The 16222-nt window shown below is 39.0% G+C and overlaps 1 protein-coding gene across 1 annotated transcript; it reads right to left on the reverse strand.

Moving 5' to 3' along the window:
- Window positions 1–3748: 3748 nt before the first annotated feature.
- On the reverse strand, window positions 3749–14183 carry SLC10A2 (solute carrier family 10 member 2). The gene is made up of 6 exons (XM_048326489.1): window positions 13340–14183; window positions 10359–10477; window positions 9158–9246; window positions 6861–7036; window positions 6133–6290; window positions 3749–5857 (listed from the first exon to the last, which is right to left on the reverse strand). Exons 1-6 carry the CDS (start codon window positions 13759–13761, stop codon window positions 5685–5687), a joined length of 1137 nt encoding a protein of 378 aa, XP_048182446.1. The 5' UTR covers window positions 13762–14183; the 3' UTR covers window positions 3749–5684.
- Window positions 14184–16222: the final 2039 nt, after the last annotated feature.

Below are 16222 nucleotides of genomic sequence, written 5' to 3' on the forward strand. Positions count from 1 at the left end.
CCGTGTTTCTGAGTGACTGCAAAGACCTCGAGGATTATATGCTCTCTTCAATTGCAAACTGGTCTGACCATATTCCAGAGGCAATCCAAATATCCTTTGTGATTTTGATATAGTAAACAGTCTGGCTGTTTTATATTTTCTGACTGTGGCAGGTTTTCATTTGTGTCTTAAATGTTTTCTGTGGAAGATTTCTGAAAAGCACTATAGAACAGGTGAAGTGGTACAGAACAGACAGAAAGTCATCTGTGTGATGACTGGTTCCTCTGTAGACAGCTAGGTATGTCTTCACAAAATAATTTTATCTGAATTTTCTCCTGTCCTCCCATCACTACGTTGTTCATTTCAGTAGAGTCTGTTCTATCCTTCTATTCAGATGCTATTTCCCTTTCAACAGGCAAAATATTTGAAAGCATCTTGTGCTTTTCCTTGGATTTGATGTTTACTGGAAATGACTGCAGAAGCAAACACAAGAACCTCAGAGCTTCAGTTAGCTTGGCAATGACACAAGTAGGTGCTTAAGAAAAGGGTGTAAGAGGCACGGGCACATATCTCTGCAGTTTCCAGCAAACAATTATTAAAGACTATCCTATGAGCTTTACCTCAAACATCATATTAAATTGCTAGCAATGAATTTATGGTCCATAAATCAGTCTTTTTTTTCATCTTTTTCTTAAGCCCAGTTTTTAGATATTGTGCATAATTTTATCTTTCTTTTAGCGATCATTGGATATCATAAACCTGAAATATGTGTTCTTCTAGACAAGCTGTATGTTTTGTCTGTTTCCTCAGTAGATGCACTTTTATGGAAAATTTTTCCATACTAGCTGTGGTTTATTTTATGAGTTCAGAGTATATTTTTAAAGAAAAAGCCTTTCGTGGAAAGAATTTGTGTTCTACCTACAGCAGATTTACTACTCACATTAGAAACACATCACCAGCAAAACCTGTAACCCTGACATTTTCATTAATCCCCTGCAGTTAATTCCACTTGTGGGGAATTAATTGTACCATCAAATTATTTAATCAGGGCCTTACCATCTCAATATGACCTCCTTGCTTCTAGTTTGAATTGAGATGGCGGAAAGCATATTTAAAAACTGTGATGAAATCTCCCAAATGAGTAATACTTAAACTCATTGCAGAAGAAGGAGACAGAAGGTCTGCAGTCATATTTAAAAGAATGTATCAAATTACCTTAACGATACCTGATCAGCAGACCTAATCAGTATATATGAAGCAATTAAGTTACATCTATAAGATATGAAGCAATGTTAAATTTGTTTGAGTAGAAACACTGGGTGTGTAATTGCTAATATTTCTCATGGCCAGGAAGAATTGCAGTGAATGAGAAACTGCCTCGAGCCTTGTGTGCTCTAAGGGAAATTAACTGGATTCTGTTTGTCTGGAACAGAAACCTTTTCATAACAATATCTTAGATATGTAGTAACCAGGAAGTGAACCATTTGAAGGAGCTGATCCACTCCCTGTTGAAGTCAACAGAAATTTCTTCAGTGTTGAGCTTTCCCTTCCCTTTCTTTGGAGTTTTAAAGTATTTGCTGTGATTGCAAAAGATTTCTCAGTTGGTGATTAGAAAGGCAGAAGTTCAGTCCTCATGGCAGAATCCCCAAAAAATTGAAGTCCAAAAGATGATGCCCTGTATTTCAATTTAATATTTCTAAAGCTTCATGTTTTTCTAAATCAAATTTCATCTAAGGTAGTAGGCTGATTTATGATCTTTCAAGAGAAACTGGTAATTGATTGATTCATCTTACATTATGTCCATTATGGGCAAGTAGAGCTATCACTAATACTTTTTTGTATGCTCTTTGTTTACATAGACATAGTTTAGAATGTCCTCACTGAATTTTATTTCTAGATCTTTCCAAGTCCCCTGTAATTCTAGGGGGAGATGCAGGGCTGGGAGAAATTTTTTAAGGAGATATACTTTTGCTCAGTTCTTAGAGGCAGCTGAAAGTAACACTTTTGTTGTTTGTTTTTCTAAATTCTTAAATATTTTACAATATATTGTGAGGGTGTTCTTATGGCCTTACAATTACCCCATGTGAAGCATTGACCTTTCATCTGATTGTGGAGGAATTAATATGGATCACAGGAAACCCTGCAAATAAGGATTAATTACACGGAAGTCAGAAGGAGTATTAGGCTGATTAAACAAGTGTGTGGTGCCATTTTAGTTGCCATGGTAGGTGCAGGCAGGACACAGGACCTACAGAATACTTGTGACTTCCTGGACTGGCAGCAGAAATCCAGGCAGGACATTCCAGGGCATCTCACATCACACTAGGTCCTGTGTTCAGGCAACTGAATGTCACGCTTGATTATGCACAATGTCTTTTTCTCCTTCCAGAATTCTCCCTGTCCCTCTCTTTGCTGACCATGGAATACATATTTATATCCAGATTTATGGCTACAGATTGGCTTGGCAAATGTGATTGTTGCATCTTTATAGGCCTTATACTACAGACCTTGGGATGAGTGAGGCATTAATTCAACCGTCATTTCAACTTTTAAGGTGTCTCTCCTTAGACATACTTCATCTCATTTTGTCTGCAGTAGCTTGAGAACAAGCACTGCAGCAGAGTCACAGTCTACCCAGGCCTTCTGAACATGAATGACAATCTAAAAGTAAACTAGCAGTGGTAGCCTAGAACCTGTATGACTTCTTAGAAGTGGTAAATTCACAATTGCCAATATGTGTAAGAGTTAATTAGAATGGGCAGTTGTTAGCCTGAACAACAGTGCATGATGCTTTTAAATTGCACAAGCTGCAATGTCCCATCCACAGATTGTTTCCGTGGATAGAAGATTGTTTAAAAAGGAGTGGTGACTCAGTGATACTGTCCTTCATTGAAAGGATTTTCCACATTCACTGTGGAATGTTAGGAGGTGATGCTGAGCAGGTTAAACAAGCTGATCTCAGCAGTCCAGGGTTTTCCTTTTGACAATACTAAGACAACTGCAACTGCAAGGCTGGAGGCCACCACACTCCTGCAACTGAATAGCCTATATCCCAGCATTTATAGGTCTATATATAGACAAAGAAATATCTTTCTGGAGAGCTCTGGGGTGAGAACACAACTTCTCCAGTGGTTCCTTACATTACTGTGAGACAGCTCACCCCAGTTCCACAAGTGATGGTCTGATACTGATGCTGTCCAGATTTCACCTCTACAGCTTGAGATTTAGAAGTTGTCACATCAGCATAAGCCTGCTTCTCACACATTAACAAGACCTGGGTTTTTTTCCTCTAGAGCCATATTTGGGGCAAGATCTTTGAGCTGGCTTCGCTTCATGTAAAGCTTGGGACATAGGATCCTTGCTACGTGTAACTGTAGCTTCATCCTTCATCAGGGGCCTTTAGTGCACACATGTATTAAAAAAGTGTATTGAATATGGCATGAGATATCTCATGTTCATTTAATCATCATCATTTTAGCCAGAGAGATGGTAGATGCCTCATCCCTGGTCACATTCAAGATCGGGTTGGATGGGGCTCTGAGCAACCTGATCTAGTTGAAGATGTCCCTGCTCATTGAAGGAAGGTTGGACTATAAAAATTTCCAGGTCCCTTCCAACCCAAACCACTCTATGATTTTATGATTACTAAACATATACATTTGACACATAACATGAGATGTTTTTGTTACATCTCAAAGCTATAAACTCTGTCTGCATGTTAGGTTTCAGCCTCAATTCTTTTCACCTTAAATTACTCCAGTAGGCAAAATTATAAATAGTTTCTGACTTTATTTAGTTCAGTGTTTATACAGTTGTGTTAAATACACACACACACACACACACACACACACACATGCACACAGAGTATAAGCAAGACAAACGATTATTCTTCAATACATTTTCAAGATCTGCTTGAAATATTCACAGAAACATCAAAGTTCAGCATGGGGGAAGAGTAGCAGCTTTGTGCGTGAGAAAGACATGATCCTAACTAACTTCCACTGTCCATTTTTTGACCGGTGGAGGAGCAAGACAATCATTTTAGTACAGATGTTGCAAATAACAGCTTATCCTTTTCTTGATGAACCTGTTATTTCACAATTTATGATTTCTCCATAACAGTCTTCATCACATTGTTTTGTTTAATATTTGCTCTATAAAACACAGAACACCTCATTGTGTACTAACTCCCACTCAGTGTTGAACTCCTCCTTGGAACTTATGACCATTCTGATCTCCCTGCCAAATAAAGCATCCTCAAGCTTCCCAGAACTCAGGAACATTTTGAGACCCTTTCCCCCACATATGGTAGACAGCAATAATTTATTCTTTGTTTAGTACTGGGCATGTTTCTGCAGCAGTGGAAAGCTGCACGTTGGGAACTTAAATTCCACAATTTCAGTTGTGTTTGTAAAAAACCTGCCACATTAACTCACTGTACCTTGGAAGGTCCACTTGAATATGACAAAAGGGTGTACTGTTTCCATATTCATAGCCAGTTCATACTTGAGTTTTTTGGTCAGCCAACCTCTCACTCATTTATCTGAAGTTCTCTGGAAATTTTCTTTACATAACAGCTACAGGACTAATGTTACTGAATGTTTCCTTAAAAAATTACAGCTGCAAGGAGTTTACTGCACTGTTTCTCCTAGAATTATACTCATTTTCTCCACTCAGTTAGGAGAGATTTCCATAGGTACTCTTGAATTTTCAGAAACAAATAATGTGTAAGGTATGTGTACGTCCAGTTATTTCTATTCAGGGTTGATATAAATAAAATCTTAAAATTGTCAGCTACACCAATGTCTACGTGTCATAGACATCTGTCTATGTTCATCTGTTCAAATTTATTTAGTTCATAAAATAACAAAAATATATAACTCTCTCCAAGCACTGCTGTCTCATGTTAAGATTGGTGGAACTAGTCCTGGATGAATCAGGGACATTTTGTGTTCCATTTTCAAATGCCTTCCTGTCAGTGCAGGAGCTGATAATTTCTTACACTTCCAGAACCTCTGCTTGCTCCTTTGTATGAAGTGTCACTGCTGTCACTAAAATTGCTCAAGGCTTACGCCCTCACCTTTGTCTCTCTCTTCATGTTTCCAGCACCTAAAAGACCCAGACTGAAGATGCAAGACTGTTACATTCTATTACTTTCTATTACTTTGGGCAAAAAAATGGAGTCATAAGGTGCCTTGCACTTGCTAAAATTATAGCTTCAGAATAAATTAATGCTTCAATAAATTAATACAGTGTTTTAGTCTATCCAGACTAAATGAAACTTTCATTATTGGCTTGGTCCAATTTCATGCTTGATTCATATTCAGCCTTTCCAGATCTTTCACATCTACTCCTGTTCCTGCTCAGGCACTTTCACAAGATATCTCTTTGGTGTGGAACTGAGACTAGCAGATGGATTTGCAGGACCATGGACTGGAGTTGGTATTGCAGATATCAGCTTCTTTTTAGCAACAGCCTACCTTTATTCTGCTTTTTTTTAAATAATCCATAATAAAACATGACATATTTTTAGGGAATTAACCTCAAAACCAGATTTTACCATTGTGGCAAAAAACATGTTAAAAATCAAAGTAGATCTTTCTTAAGTTAATCATTTTACAGTCTCACTGTACAATATCAGCAGAACTTCTTTTGTTAACTATTTCCATGAGCAAAAATAATGTGAAAAAAAAGGTTTAAGTAAACTATATATATTCTTTATCTTTACAGCTGGTGGGAGCAGAGGTAGTTTTCTCTCTCATCTCATCTGATACAAATCCTCCATTTATTTTGGCACTTGATTTTGAATCCTCTTTTTGCTCTGTTTTCTCGACATCTGTCTTTGTTTTGCCTCGGTGCCTTCTGTAAAGACGGTAGCCTGAGGATCAATACATGTTTAGTGTTAAATAAAAGAATTATAAAAATTGCCCGAAAAAGACACTGTAGTAACATATAGCCATGCAATATTTTCTTTCCTTATATTGTTAAAACATTTCAACACCTCCAGACAGTTTCTTTAAAGTTATGCTTTGAGTTTGAAATCCATTTGATTATTTTTTACCCTTCTTGTTTTCTCCATTTACATGAAAAGTTAAACTGATAATAATAATATTGATAGTTATAGTGCTATAATAGAAAATCACTGTGCTTTACCTCCTAAAATTAGTAGCGCAAATAACAGCTGGAAAATGCTGTAGATGAGTGGGAAAGTAAACATCAGTTCAAGTTGTTCAGGAGTGAATGAGAGCTGTACTATAGTTGAACACAGCTGACTGTTTTGCATGCCTGTTTCCAGAGACACTGTACGACACCTAAAGGGAATAATACAAAGACAGTTGTGAAATAGTATCCTGTAGGTCCTTACATTTTTTACTAATCTGGATAGGCAAACAATGTAATGGATAACTAAGAAAATTGTATCCTTCAGCTGACATAGTCAAAAAAACACTCGGCCTATGGCTGGTACCACCAATTATTGGCAGTTCAGCAGCTGTAAAAGACTGTGAACCACCTTAAAGGCACATATGTGGCACTTGCTGTCTCCCTCTCTCGCAATGATGTTCTAAATTGTAGACTGCTACATCTACATGAGAAGTTTTATTGGAGTCCCAACCCACTTACAAGTCAGGTCTGTTTCACTTATTTGAAGTGCAAGATATTAGCACACAAAAGGAAAACATATGAAGGATAGGAGGAAATGCTATAGTCAGAATCTGTAAATAAATGTGCGCAAGGAAAGTTTTGTCTCCACATAGTATAGCAAAAAGCAGGGTTGGTGAATGAGTGACTCTGTAACATGACTAATGTTTAGGGAGCATTCTCAGCATTGATTAATCATGAAATAAAATCTTTTTACACAGTTGAATAAAGCTGTGGAATACCTGTGCCAAGACAGGCCAGCTACACGAGCCAGAAAGAATCCTAAAGTATAGCCAGCTGCTGGAAATATGGTGCCAATGATCCATAATTTGGGTGAGATAATCCAGGAGCCTTTGTAGAGTATTCCCCCAACCACAGCAATGAGCACGATGAGCACTGCTCCCACAATGGAACCAACCTGTGAAGGGAAAGAGGAGGTTCTGAGTCACTGAATCACGGAATCACAGAATACTGTGCAAATGAGATCTCAAGGAAATTTAGACACAACAAATATGGTGTCAAACATGCCAGTGATTGCCTCTGAGTCACTGAAAGTCTTGTTAAACACAAAACCTAATGTTTACAGCAATACAATTCACAGCTGGCAGGGAGATTAGATAGCTGCCATTTTTCCCAAACAAAAGATGTACGATGTACTTCAAGGTGTGACAACAGCTCTAGATCAAGACACAGCTGTAATAGGTATATATAGCAGATACCTGTAAAACTAGTCTTTTGAAGGCTTGACTATAATTGTACTTAGGACTAGAGATTAAAAATACAGGTGTGATATGAGTGAGGAATGGTGCACACATTAGAAAAATTTCCCCAGAGTTGTCAGGAAACTTACAGCCTAGTAGGTAGAATACCGCATTTTCCTTCCCCCCATGGTGAATCACACTCTGAGGCTTAGTACAGTGTGTGCTAACTAGATGCTAGACTGCTAGTGAGCTAGTGCTAGGAAATTATTTGCCAAGTGCAGGGGTAAATCTTTAATGGAGCTGAAAATTCATGTTTGAAAACTGGTTATGAGCTTGTATAGCCCTTCTAGATAGATGTAATCACTGCAGTTGTTCTTATTTCCTGTGTCTGAATGTACTGAGATCTTTACTGCTGCTCCCCTAAAAAAGTTATAACTCACTCTCTTTTCAATACTCAAGTGAAATGTCTGTCATTAAAGCATATGTTGCCAGGAATCCCAGAGATAGACTTCTTAGTCTAAGGTTAGAAGAATCTATTCCTCAGCTAAAACATGTATTCCCATTGAACTGGCTTCATCAGTCTTTGGCTGAAGCATTTTTAAGAGCACTGAGTGAACAAGTGCTTTTGTTTGTCTGAGCTATTAACCACATGCACCTAGGAAGAAGAAACATGGTCTGGCCATGACACGCTGTTCTTTCACCTGGCACACTGCCTTTGTGCTCTTGTCTGAATTTCTCACTATATGGGCCTTAATCTGACAGCTATGGCTCAATCTTGATGCTTCATCGTCCTACACAAAGCAAACTGTCAATGGACCGTTCTGTGGGTTGCTCACCCACTTGGCAAGAAAGGGGATGAAACAGGGCTTTGGTGAGAGATCAAGTAGAGTTTCTCTCATGTGAGTACAAGTCCACGCTTTTCCCTTGACTGATTAAACAGAAATAGTAAGCTGTGAATGCATTTAAAAATGCAACATGATAAGTTAGTAGTTTAATGAAAATGAATTGACTTAAAAAGACCTTGTGCTCTATGCTGTCTGAGCCTATAGCAAAGACAGGATAACAAAATATAAGTAGAAAAACAAGTGACCAGACTAGATTTCTTTAAGAAAATTTAGATAATATATGTATTAACTAAGAATGGTTAGCAAAGGCCAAGAGTTCTCAGCACATCTGAAAATCTCTTTAAACCTAAACCAAATGCTCAGAATGATTAATTTGCTGCTACCCTAGATATGGCTAAATTATTATTATTATTATTTTGAACAGTTTTTGCCAAAACCCCCATATTTTTGATGTATCCGAAACCATCTTACAAAGATAACTGTATTTTGTGAATAATTTTTTTAGGTTTTTTTATAAGAGCTGGAATATTTTCAGTTTATTATTTTTAAATAAAAATTGACTTCCCACTCAAAATTTGGCCTACAAAAAAGCATGAAACTGCTTTGAAAAAAAGGAGGAAGGCATTTTGATCCATAATGATTTTATTTTTTATTGTTTTGCAGAGAAAAACTTCTTTCTGTTGACCTGAATGATTTGCCTTCCAATCTGAGTTTACATTATATACTGAACTCAATTACTAACATAGTTGCAGCAAAAGACAAAAGCAGGTTCTTTAGATAATGATGGTTTCTAATATTGCATGCAACTCATGCCTGTTTGTGCAGAGGGAAAGCAATACATTTCCACACCATCTCATTTGTTTTCTGCTGAAATCTTTCCAGGTCTTATGAAGTCAGATACTAATACTATGAATAGCAATGTACTGCTTCAGTGGTGCCACTGATTCCATAATTTGTCCATAATTGCTTATGCTTCAGCCTTATATATCCTACCTTAAGTATCACTTTTGCCTTACTAGGCCATTTGTGGTTAACAAATATTCCAAACGAAACAGGAATTACAAGAGCTACCAGAGAAATTCCTGTAAAAAAAAGGAGAGAAGTTAAGGCCAGTTATGGTGCAGAAGCTCACAACAGGACAGACACCAAGTTGAGTGACTGTGGGCATGGAGCCCACAGGGAATGTTTCTGGTGTGCACACCCCGGAGCATGCACGCTCACTCTACCCGCACCTGCCCGTTTGCTTTTCTATAGACTCTGTTATCTTTGGCAGCCTGTTGAAGTAATTGCCATTCTGCTGAGCTACATGCTCATTCACCTGCATCAGAAAGGCAGACAGAAATTTGAGTGTGCTAATCATCACTATCCTGTGATGTGAGTAGCTATATTAAATGTTCATTTTGTCTGCAGGTGTTTTGCTACTGTACCATATCAGCAACTGGTTTAGAGCTTCTTTTGTTTTGGCCTTCCCCCTCCAGTATTTATTTTGAAAGCACGAGCAATGTATGTGATTTTTGTTTTTCCCCAAGGACAATGGGAAGTGAAGTTGAAGAATGTGAAAGTGATTCTGCTGGTTTTTAAGATTAGCACAACATGGAACTGCACTTGATAAGCACTAGGGCCACAGCTCTGCAAAGCACTAGAGCATGTATTTCTAAATACCTTAACTATTTTCTCTTTGTAGCTGGATGAGATTTTTGACAGGAAGTCAAATGAAGCCACTCCTGGCAGTGTAGATTGCAGGTTTTCAAAGAGACTCAGCAGTTTTAATCACTTGCTTAATTATCCACGTGTGCTTAAGTATTTTGCCAGATTATGGCCTCAGCATTTAGCACTTTGCAGGATCGTGTCTTAAAGCTGCTACAAACACTTTCATTCAGGAGAAGCAGCCATCCCTATATTAACTATTCTATATTCTTATCCCAGTACCATGCAGAGTGGAAAGAAAAACATGCACAATCTTGTCATAATTATCTGTACAATATTTATAATGGCTTCAAGTCTTTGGCAGAGCTGTGGACGATGTGAAATGATTTTTGGTACCTAATGCCCATGGTGGTTATTAAAATGTAGAAAGAGGAATATTTTTAAAAATCTGAGGTAATTTCTCCCTGACTGCAGGATAATGGTATACAGGTGGTTGTCACTAAAGGGAGGATAGACAGAAGGGAAAGTGCTGGTTCACTGGACTCACCAATGCTGTCATAGGGGAGTACAATTGCATCAGAATCAGTCCACATCTTGGTGTAAATAAAGAGGCAAAGTGGCATCATTCCCATTGCAAGCAGCGTGGAACAAGTTGTCATGCTGATGCTGCAAAGAAATTGGTTACAGTGACTGTTCATCTCATGCTAGCCCATGGTTTTTCTCATTTTCTTATTACCATTTCACACCTTGTGAAAGGTTGTGCAAGAAATATTGCTAGGTACTGACAATTTATCCTGTTTATCAGGTTAGAGAAAACCTAAATGAAAGGAATGGCTTCTGCTGAAAAGAAAAACCACGAAATATCAAGGTGTTCTGCAGCCACAGAACCATAACTTTTGGTACGATGAGGCAGTCAGACAGGTGGCCAGCGGGAAGGTCTGTTGGCAAGTCTGTCTGCATTCTGCCTGTCTGGCTGGTTTCTGCACAGGCAACAGGGGCAGAGATGGACATCAAATGGAGCTTTCCATTGTAACAGCAGTTCTAGATTGTTAAAATTTCACTCTGAACTCAACAGCATAGAAATCCATTTCATTGTCTAGGACGTGTGATGTAATGAAATTCCCTTTTCTGGCTTGTTTTGCTCTAGGCCAAAGAGTAGGTGCTAAGAATTGCTCAGTGAGGCTTAGCATAAGTATTGTTGCTGCATGTTGCAAAGATATTTCTGGTTCTCTGTTGTACAAAAAGATGCATTCTGCTACAGGAATGAAGAAAAAGACATTTTAAATAAGGAGGAAACTCTGAGAATTACAGTAGAATGGATAAAATTATGCCTACAAATCTCATTCTTCTGATATAAAAATACTGAGAGACGGTTCTAGTTAAGAGAGTTTGGAAGCTTTCTTACGATCCTCACTTCCAATTTCTCTTTTTTGTTGCTTGTCCTCAGAAAAGGGACTACTGGTCCTGGCCCACAAACTGAGCAGATCCAGAGAAATCTAGAAAAATTAATGCAGAAGCCACAGGAATATCTGCATTAATTTTGGTTTCTGTCACTCTCTGCCTTAGAGTCATTGTATAGGATTTTGCAGGAGCCTCTGGCAAAAGAATTCCTGTAGAAGACTCCTACAGAGAAAAAGGGTCACAGGTTACAATTAAGGTTTGATGAAGTCCCAAATGGATAAAACCTCTCATGCTCCATACCTCTCTATTTCCTGTATCTTTATACTGTCCCTGAACATACATCCTTCTCCAAAATATGGCCATCCTCTAACCCCAGTCCCTGTTTCCACAGAAGCAGTTGTTTTTATGAAATATCAAGAGATGTCTCCGTGGGGAAACATTAAAGAATATCAGCTGGGTTTGATTTACTAAGAAAGGTATGAAGCATCATGCTTCACCTGACCGTGCTTATAATGCTAATTATAAAACTAATTCCTGCTCTAACTTGTGGTCTATTTGCACAGAGAGGTGTTGAAGCAGAACTATAGACAATGACCATGGGTTGTAATGTACAATCATAAAATATTATAGTTAAAACGAAAACATTGTCTGATATGATGAGCAGGTTTCTATAATACTGTGGTGGTTCCAGAAACCAGCCACACAACTTCTAATGTTACTCTTCTATTGAGAAGATGCTCGCCTTGACAATCTCCTGTATCCTGTGGTCCCTTCATCTTTGTTGCAAAGGTATTGACCAAAAGCCTTTGACTTCTTACGGTAAAGGTCTTTATCTGAAGAATAACCTTTTAAAGGCATTTTCAATTAACTTCACCCTCTGACATCATCACAGGATAGAAATCCTGTTCATGTTTATAGAACTATAAATTTGCATTTTTACCATTGATTTCAGTGGTGCAACTCTGAACACACAGAGCTGACCAAGCATAGTTTAGCTCAGTTTATTCTTCCAAGGAGAGATTAGAAAAAAATTTCAGACTTGTACTCAATATCTTCCCATCTGTGGTTTCTTAGAACTGTATTAATTCAAAATAAGTGTCTTACAGTTCTTAGTATCATAGCTCTTTCCTCTACAATGAGGAAGTCAATGATTAGCAGAGCTGACCTCATTCATAATTTGAAAGCTGTTTTTACATTAACACCTGTATGTGACAGAAAAGTTCACTCTTTTCAAAGGATGGAAAAAATGTCATATTAAAGCTACAAATATTAGGATTCTTAGACGGCTCATTTTTAAAGGCTCTTAATGAATCCTCTATGGAATTTGCATCAAGTGTAGTGTTCATTCCTCCTGTGTGTTTGTTGTCCTAGGCCATGTCAGGTGCCTTACACATCTGTTTCTGAGTTCATAGCACTTTGTCGTTGAGACCATCACACTTTGCCACAAAGGAGGGTTTTTCATTGCCTCCCAATATGCGGGACTGCCTTAAGTAGTGGTTTCTAGCCTGTAACATATTCCCTCAGTTTGAAGACTCTGCATAAGTTTCCAGGAGCAGAAAGAATTGTCACAAGTGATGTTCACTAAAGCTAGTTCCCAAAGAGAAAATAAATGCCTGCCTTTTCACTGTATAGAACACAAAAGGAGGGAAAATATTTTTCCACAGGAGCTCTTTTTCAAGAAACATTACTTCAAGAACAATTGCACAGCCAATATCTTGTGCAGAGGATTTTGATACTAAAATCCTACGTGGGGTTTTTTTTAGAACTCAGGATCTTGGGGGAAAGAAAAGTAATTCTAACTTGGGCAAAGTTTTCACAATGTATGTTATCTTAATTGTCTTCATAAACTATATTTGCTCCAGGATCTGAAGTTTTACAATAAAGATATTTCTAATGTACACAGTTCTGTCGTGATAGTTTCCTCACAAATTTCCAATGAACCAAGGATACTTGCTATTCTGCTTATATTTACTGCGATTACGGTAACTAACCTTCTTTACAAGGAGAAACCACCATGCATGTGCCAGGAAGCTAAGAAAAACATCAGACAGATCAAACAGTCCTTTTCAATGTAAAATTTACCATGTAAAGAACCACATGAAGTACTTAGAGAATGGCTGCTCTTACCTTAGGTCCATGTCTCCATCCACCCAGTAGGTGATGACATTCGAGGCTGTGCCCCCTGGACAGCATCCCATGATCAGCACCACGACAGCTTGAATAGGAAGGATGTTAAAGGCCAAAGAGAGCAAGAAGGCTGTGAGAGGCATAATTCCAAACTGGCAAAGGAAACCCACAAATATACCCCAGGGTCTTTTTATGTGGCCCAAGAAATTCTTAATTTCCACATTGCAGCCCATGGAGAACATCACCAAGGCCAGCATGATTGTTAGAACAGTACTTAAAACTACGCTCAAAGTTTGATTAAAATTATCTTCTGGTAATATGCAAGATGTGCCATCACAAATAGTAGCATTTGCTGGACAAGCCGTGGAGTTTTCTGCCAAATAGCCAGCATTAAATTGCTGGGAAAGAAAGTTTGTCTGCATTTTGAAACACAGAACTGCTCAGTACATCCGTGGTAAACTTTCAAGCCTGTGTAAATGGCTGTTGGTCAGTGACTTCTTTTAAATGATCCAGGAAGCAATAAAGTGCAATAAATGCCTGAAAACTCTTACTACTCTTGAAGGGTTTGGCAAAGTGCTGATTCATATAGTTATAAAAGTTGCACTTGGTGGGTACAGTGACAATTAATCATTTATTCATATGATAATGAGGAATCCCACATCAAGAGAATAGCTGTGTTAATATTTAAGGGTGTAAAGGAGGCTTGTAGTGCTGCTGAGCCCATGAAATGAGAACCACAGGAGGAAGAGACAGTTAGGCGTCATTCTTTGAATTTCTTGCATGCCTTTGGGAGACTTGCTCACGCATGCAATGCCGCTGACAGTACGGGGGTCTGTGTGGTGAGTAACTGAGACACGAGAAACCAAGAGCAGAAGTCCTGAGATATTATTTGAAGCTGCAACTGTTGCTAATGGATGCAGCATTCAGCATAACACACAGGCTGATTTGAATGATGTGGAATCTTTGTTTCTGGAAGCATGGAGATTCACCATCCTCCTGGCACCTTCTGCCAGGCACAGCTGGAGCAGTCAGACTTTGATCCATCTTGGAATGGAAGTGGTGGACAGTGAGAGGAGCAGTGTGGGGTGGCAAGGGCAGAGGAGGAGGGAGATATATTCGCTGAGCCAAGTGTGGGGAGCAGAGAGCAGGGCAGTGAGGCTGGCATGCTACTGTGGAGCCATGGCACCCAGCTAGTCAACCACATCCCCTTCCCTGCCGTGACACGCTCAGATTCCACACCAGGGGTGACAGTGCAGGTCACTTTTTTTTTGCCTGGTGTAGCACAAAGGTTGTGGCACAAAGCCACACCTGGTGTGGCTTGTGGTTCTCTGTCATCCCCATGGCTCTAAAGAAATCTCAAGTTTTGAAAAACTTTTAAAGATTTGCCCCTCAGGCTTCCTTGAAAATCTGGAAATTTGGATGATTTTCAGAGGAAGAATATTAATGATTCTTTGCCTGGGGCCAAGCTTTGTGGCAGAAGCATCTTCAAGTGTATATCTTAGACAAAAATCAAGCCTGAAACTAAAGTGCAATTGATGCCCCCCAATAATCTTTATTTTTCAACACAGAAATATTTTTTACTAGGGTAGCGTGCTAATCTGTAATTATCTTCGGCAAGCAAGACTCTCACTGGAAGCCTCTGCACTTTGTGCCTAACATCAGTGTGTGAAATGATAGGAGTTGCTCTTTTTTTTTCACTTTAAACCTTGAATTGTGTAGGGGGAACTGACTGCATTAGAAAGGATTTCCCAGCATGCTCAGATGGCACCTGCTTCTTTACAAAGGGGTCAGCTAAATGGCTGTGTCTCCTAAGTCACTGTTGGGTGCCTGATGGGATAATGTCAGAGTAGCTTTATCCTCCCAGGCAGCTGGCAGCTCCTACCCTGTGATTAGTGCCACATCTGTGCGACTAGGATATGTCTAACAGAACAACAAGTAAGGTAATAAGGAGTAGATGAAAGGAAAAGAAGGCTACAAGATCTTGGTTTGGCAGAAAAACTTACTCTCCTTTTTATGCTTGCTTTCAAGCAGAATGTTTTAGGAGCTTTTACTTTTCAATCCAAATCTTTTAAAGGGCTAGTAAGGTTTCAAAAGCCATGTTAATAATGCTGTATTAATATTTTCTATAAAACCTCTATCAGAGTCTTGATTTGCACTTGAACTTGCTTCTTGTTGAAACCAAAATTTTTTACTAGTGTCTTGAAATCTCCAACAAGCCTCAGGGCTGGGGGCGACTTTCCTAGTCCTGTAAATGTCTGGTATGCTGTGGAAACCCAGAGTGAGTAGTTTGGGAGAGGAGGTGAAGCTGGGAGTGGCTGTTTCTCGGCACAGCCTCATGCAGGGCCTTGCTTTTACCTCCTTCCTCTCCTTGCAGACCCTTTGTCTGAGCAGTGTAGGGGTGCTTGATGCTGTACCCCCAAAAACAGCACAGATGAAATGTCCTTGGTTTTGGTCTCCAGCCTCCACCAAGGGACTAGAGTGTCCAGCTGTCATTTTGGAGTTTGATTTTTGGAAACAGTTTGTAAGGGGAGACCTTCACACTCAAGTTTCGTGCTCAGCTGAGGGCAAACGGGACATCAGCTGCTCACCAAGATGGCATTGGGGTCAGAAAGTTGTGTAAAATTAACCTGTACATAGTGCTAGATTTGCCTTTGTTTTTTTCCCTCTATTTTAAAAGGGACGGTTGGAAGTCATTATTTCAGCAGCTAGCTGTATAAAACCTTAGATCACAAAAATGTTGTCTGGAAACAGAAGACAGCCCTTCTGAATTCAACTTATTATTAGGCTGACATTGCCACAATATAGCACAGATGGGAATATTTGTATCAAGAAGTCCTTGTGTGTTGTTAGGGAACTAAAACCTTATCCAAGACATTGAAATAT

Source organism: Corvus hawaiiensis, chromosome 2, assembly GCF_020740725.1.
Source record: "Corvus hawaiiensis isolate bCorHaw1 chromosome 2, bCorHaw1.pri.cur, whole genome shotgun sequence".
NCBI classification, from domain to species: Eukaryota; Metazoa; Chordata; class Aves; order Passeriformes; family Corvidae; genus Corvus; species Corvus hawaiiensis.

Coding starts and splice junctions, on each gene's coding strand:
- SLC10A2 (XM_048326489.1), bottom strand. CDS start 13,761: ATGCAGACAAACTTTCTTTCCCAGCAATTTAATGCTGGCTATTTGGCA. Junction 10,478..13,339: donor GATGGAGACATGGACCTAAG/GTAAGAGCAGCC, acceptor ATTTCTTTGCAG/CATCAGCATGACAACTTGTT. Junction 9,247..10,358: donor ACTCCCCTATGACAGCATTG/GTGAGTCCAGTG, acceptor TTTTTTTTACAG/GAATTTCTCTGGTAGCTCTT.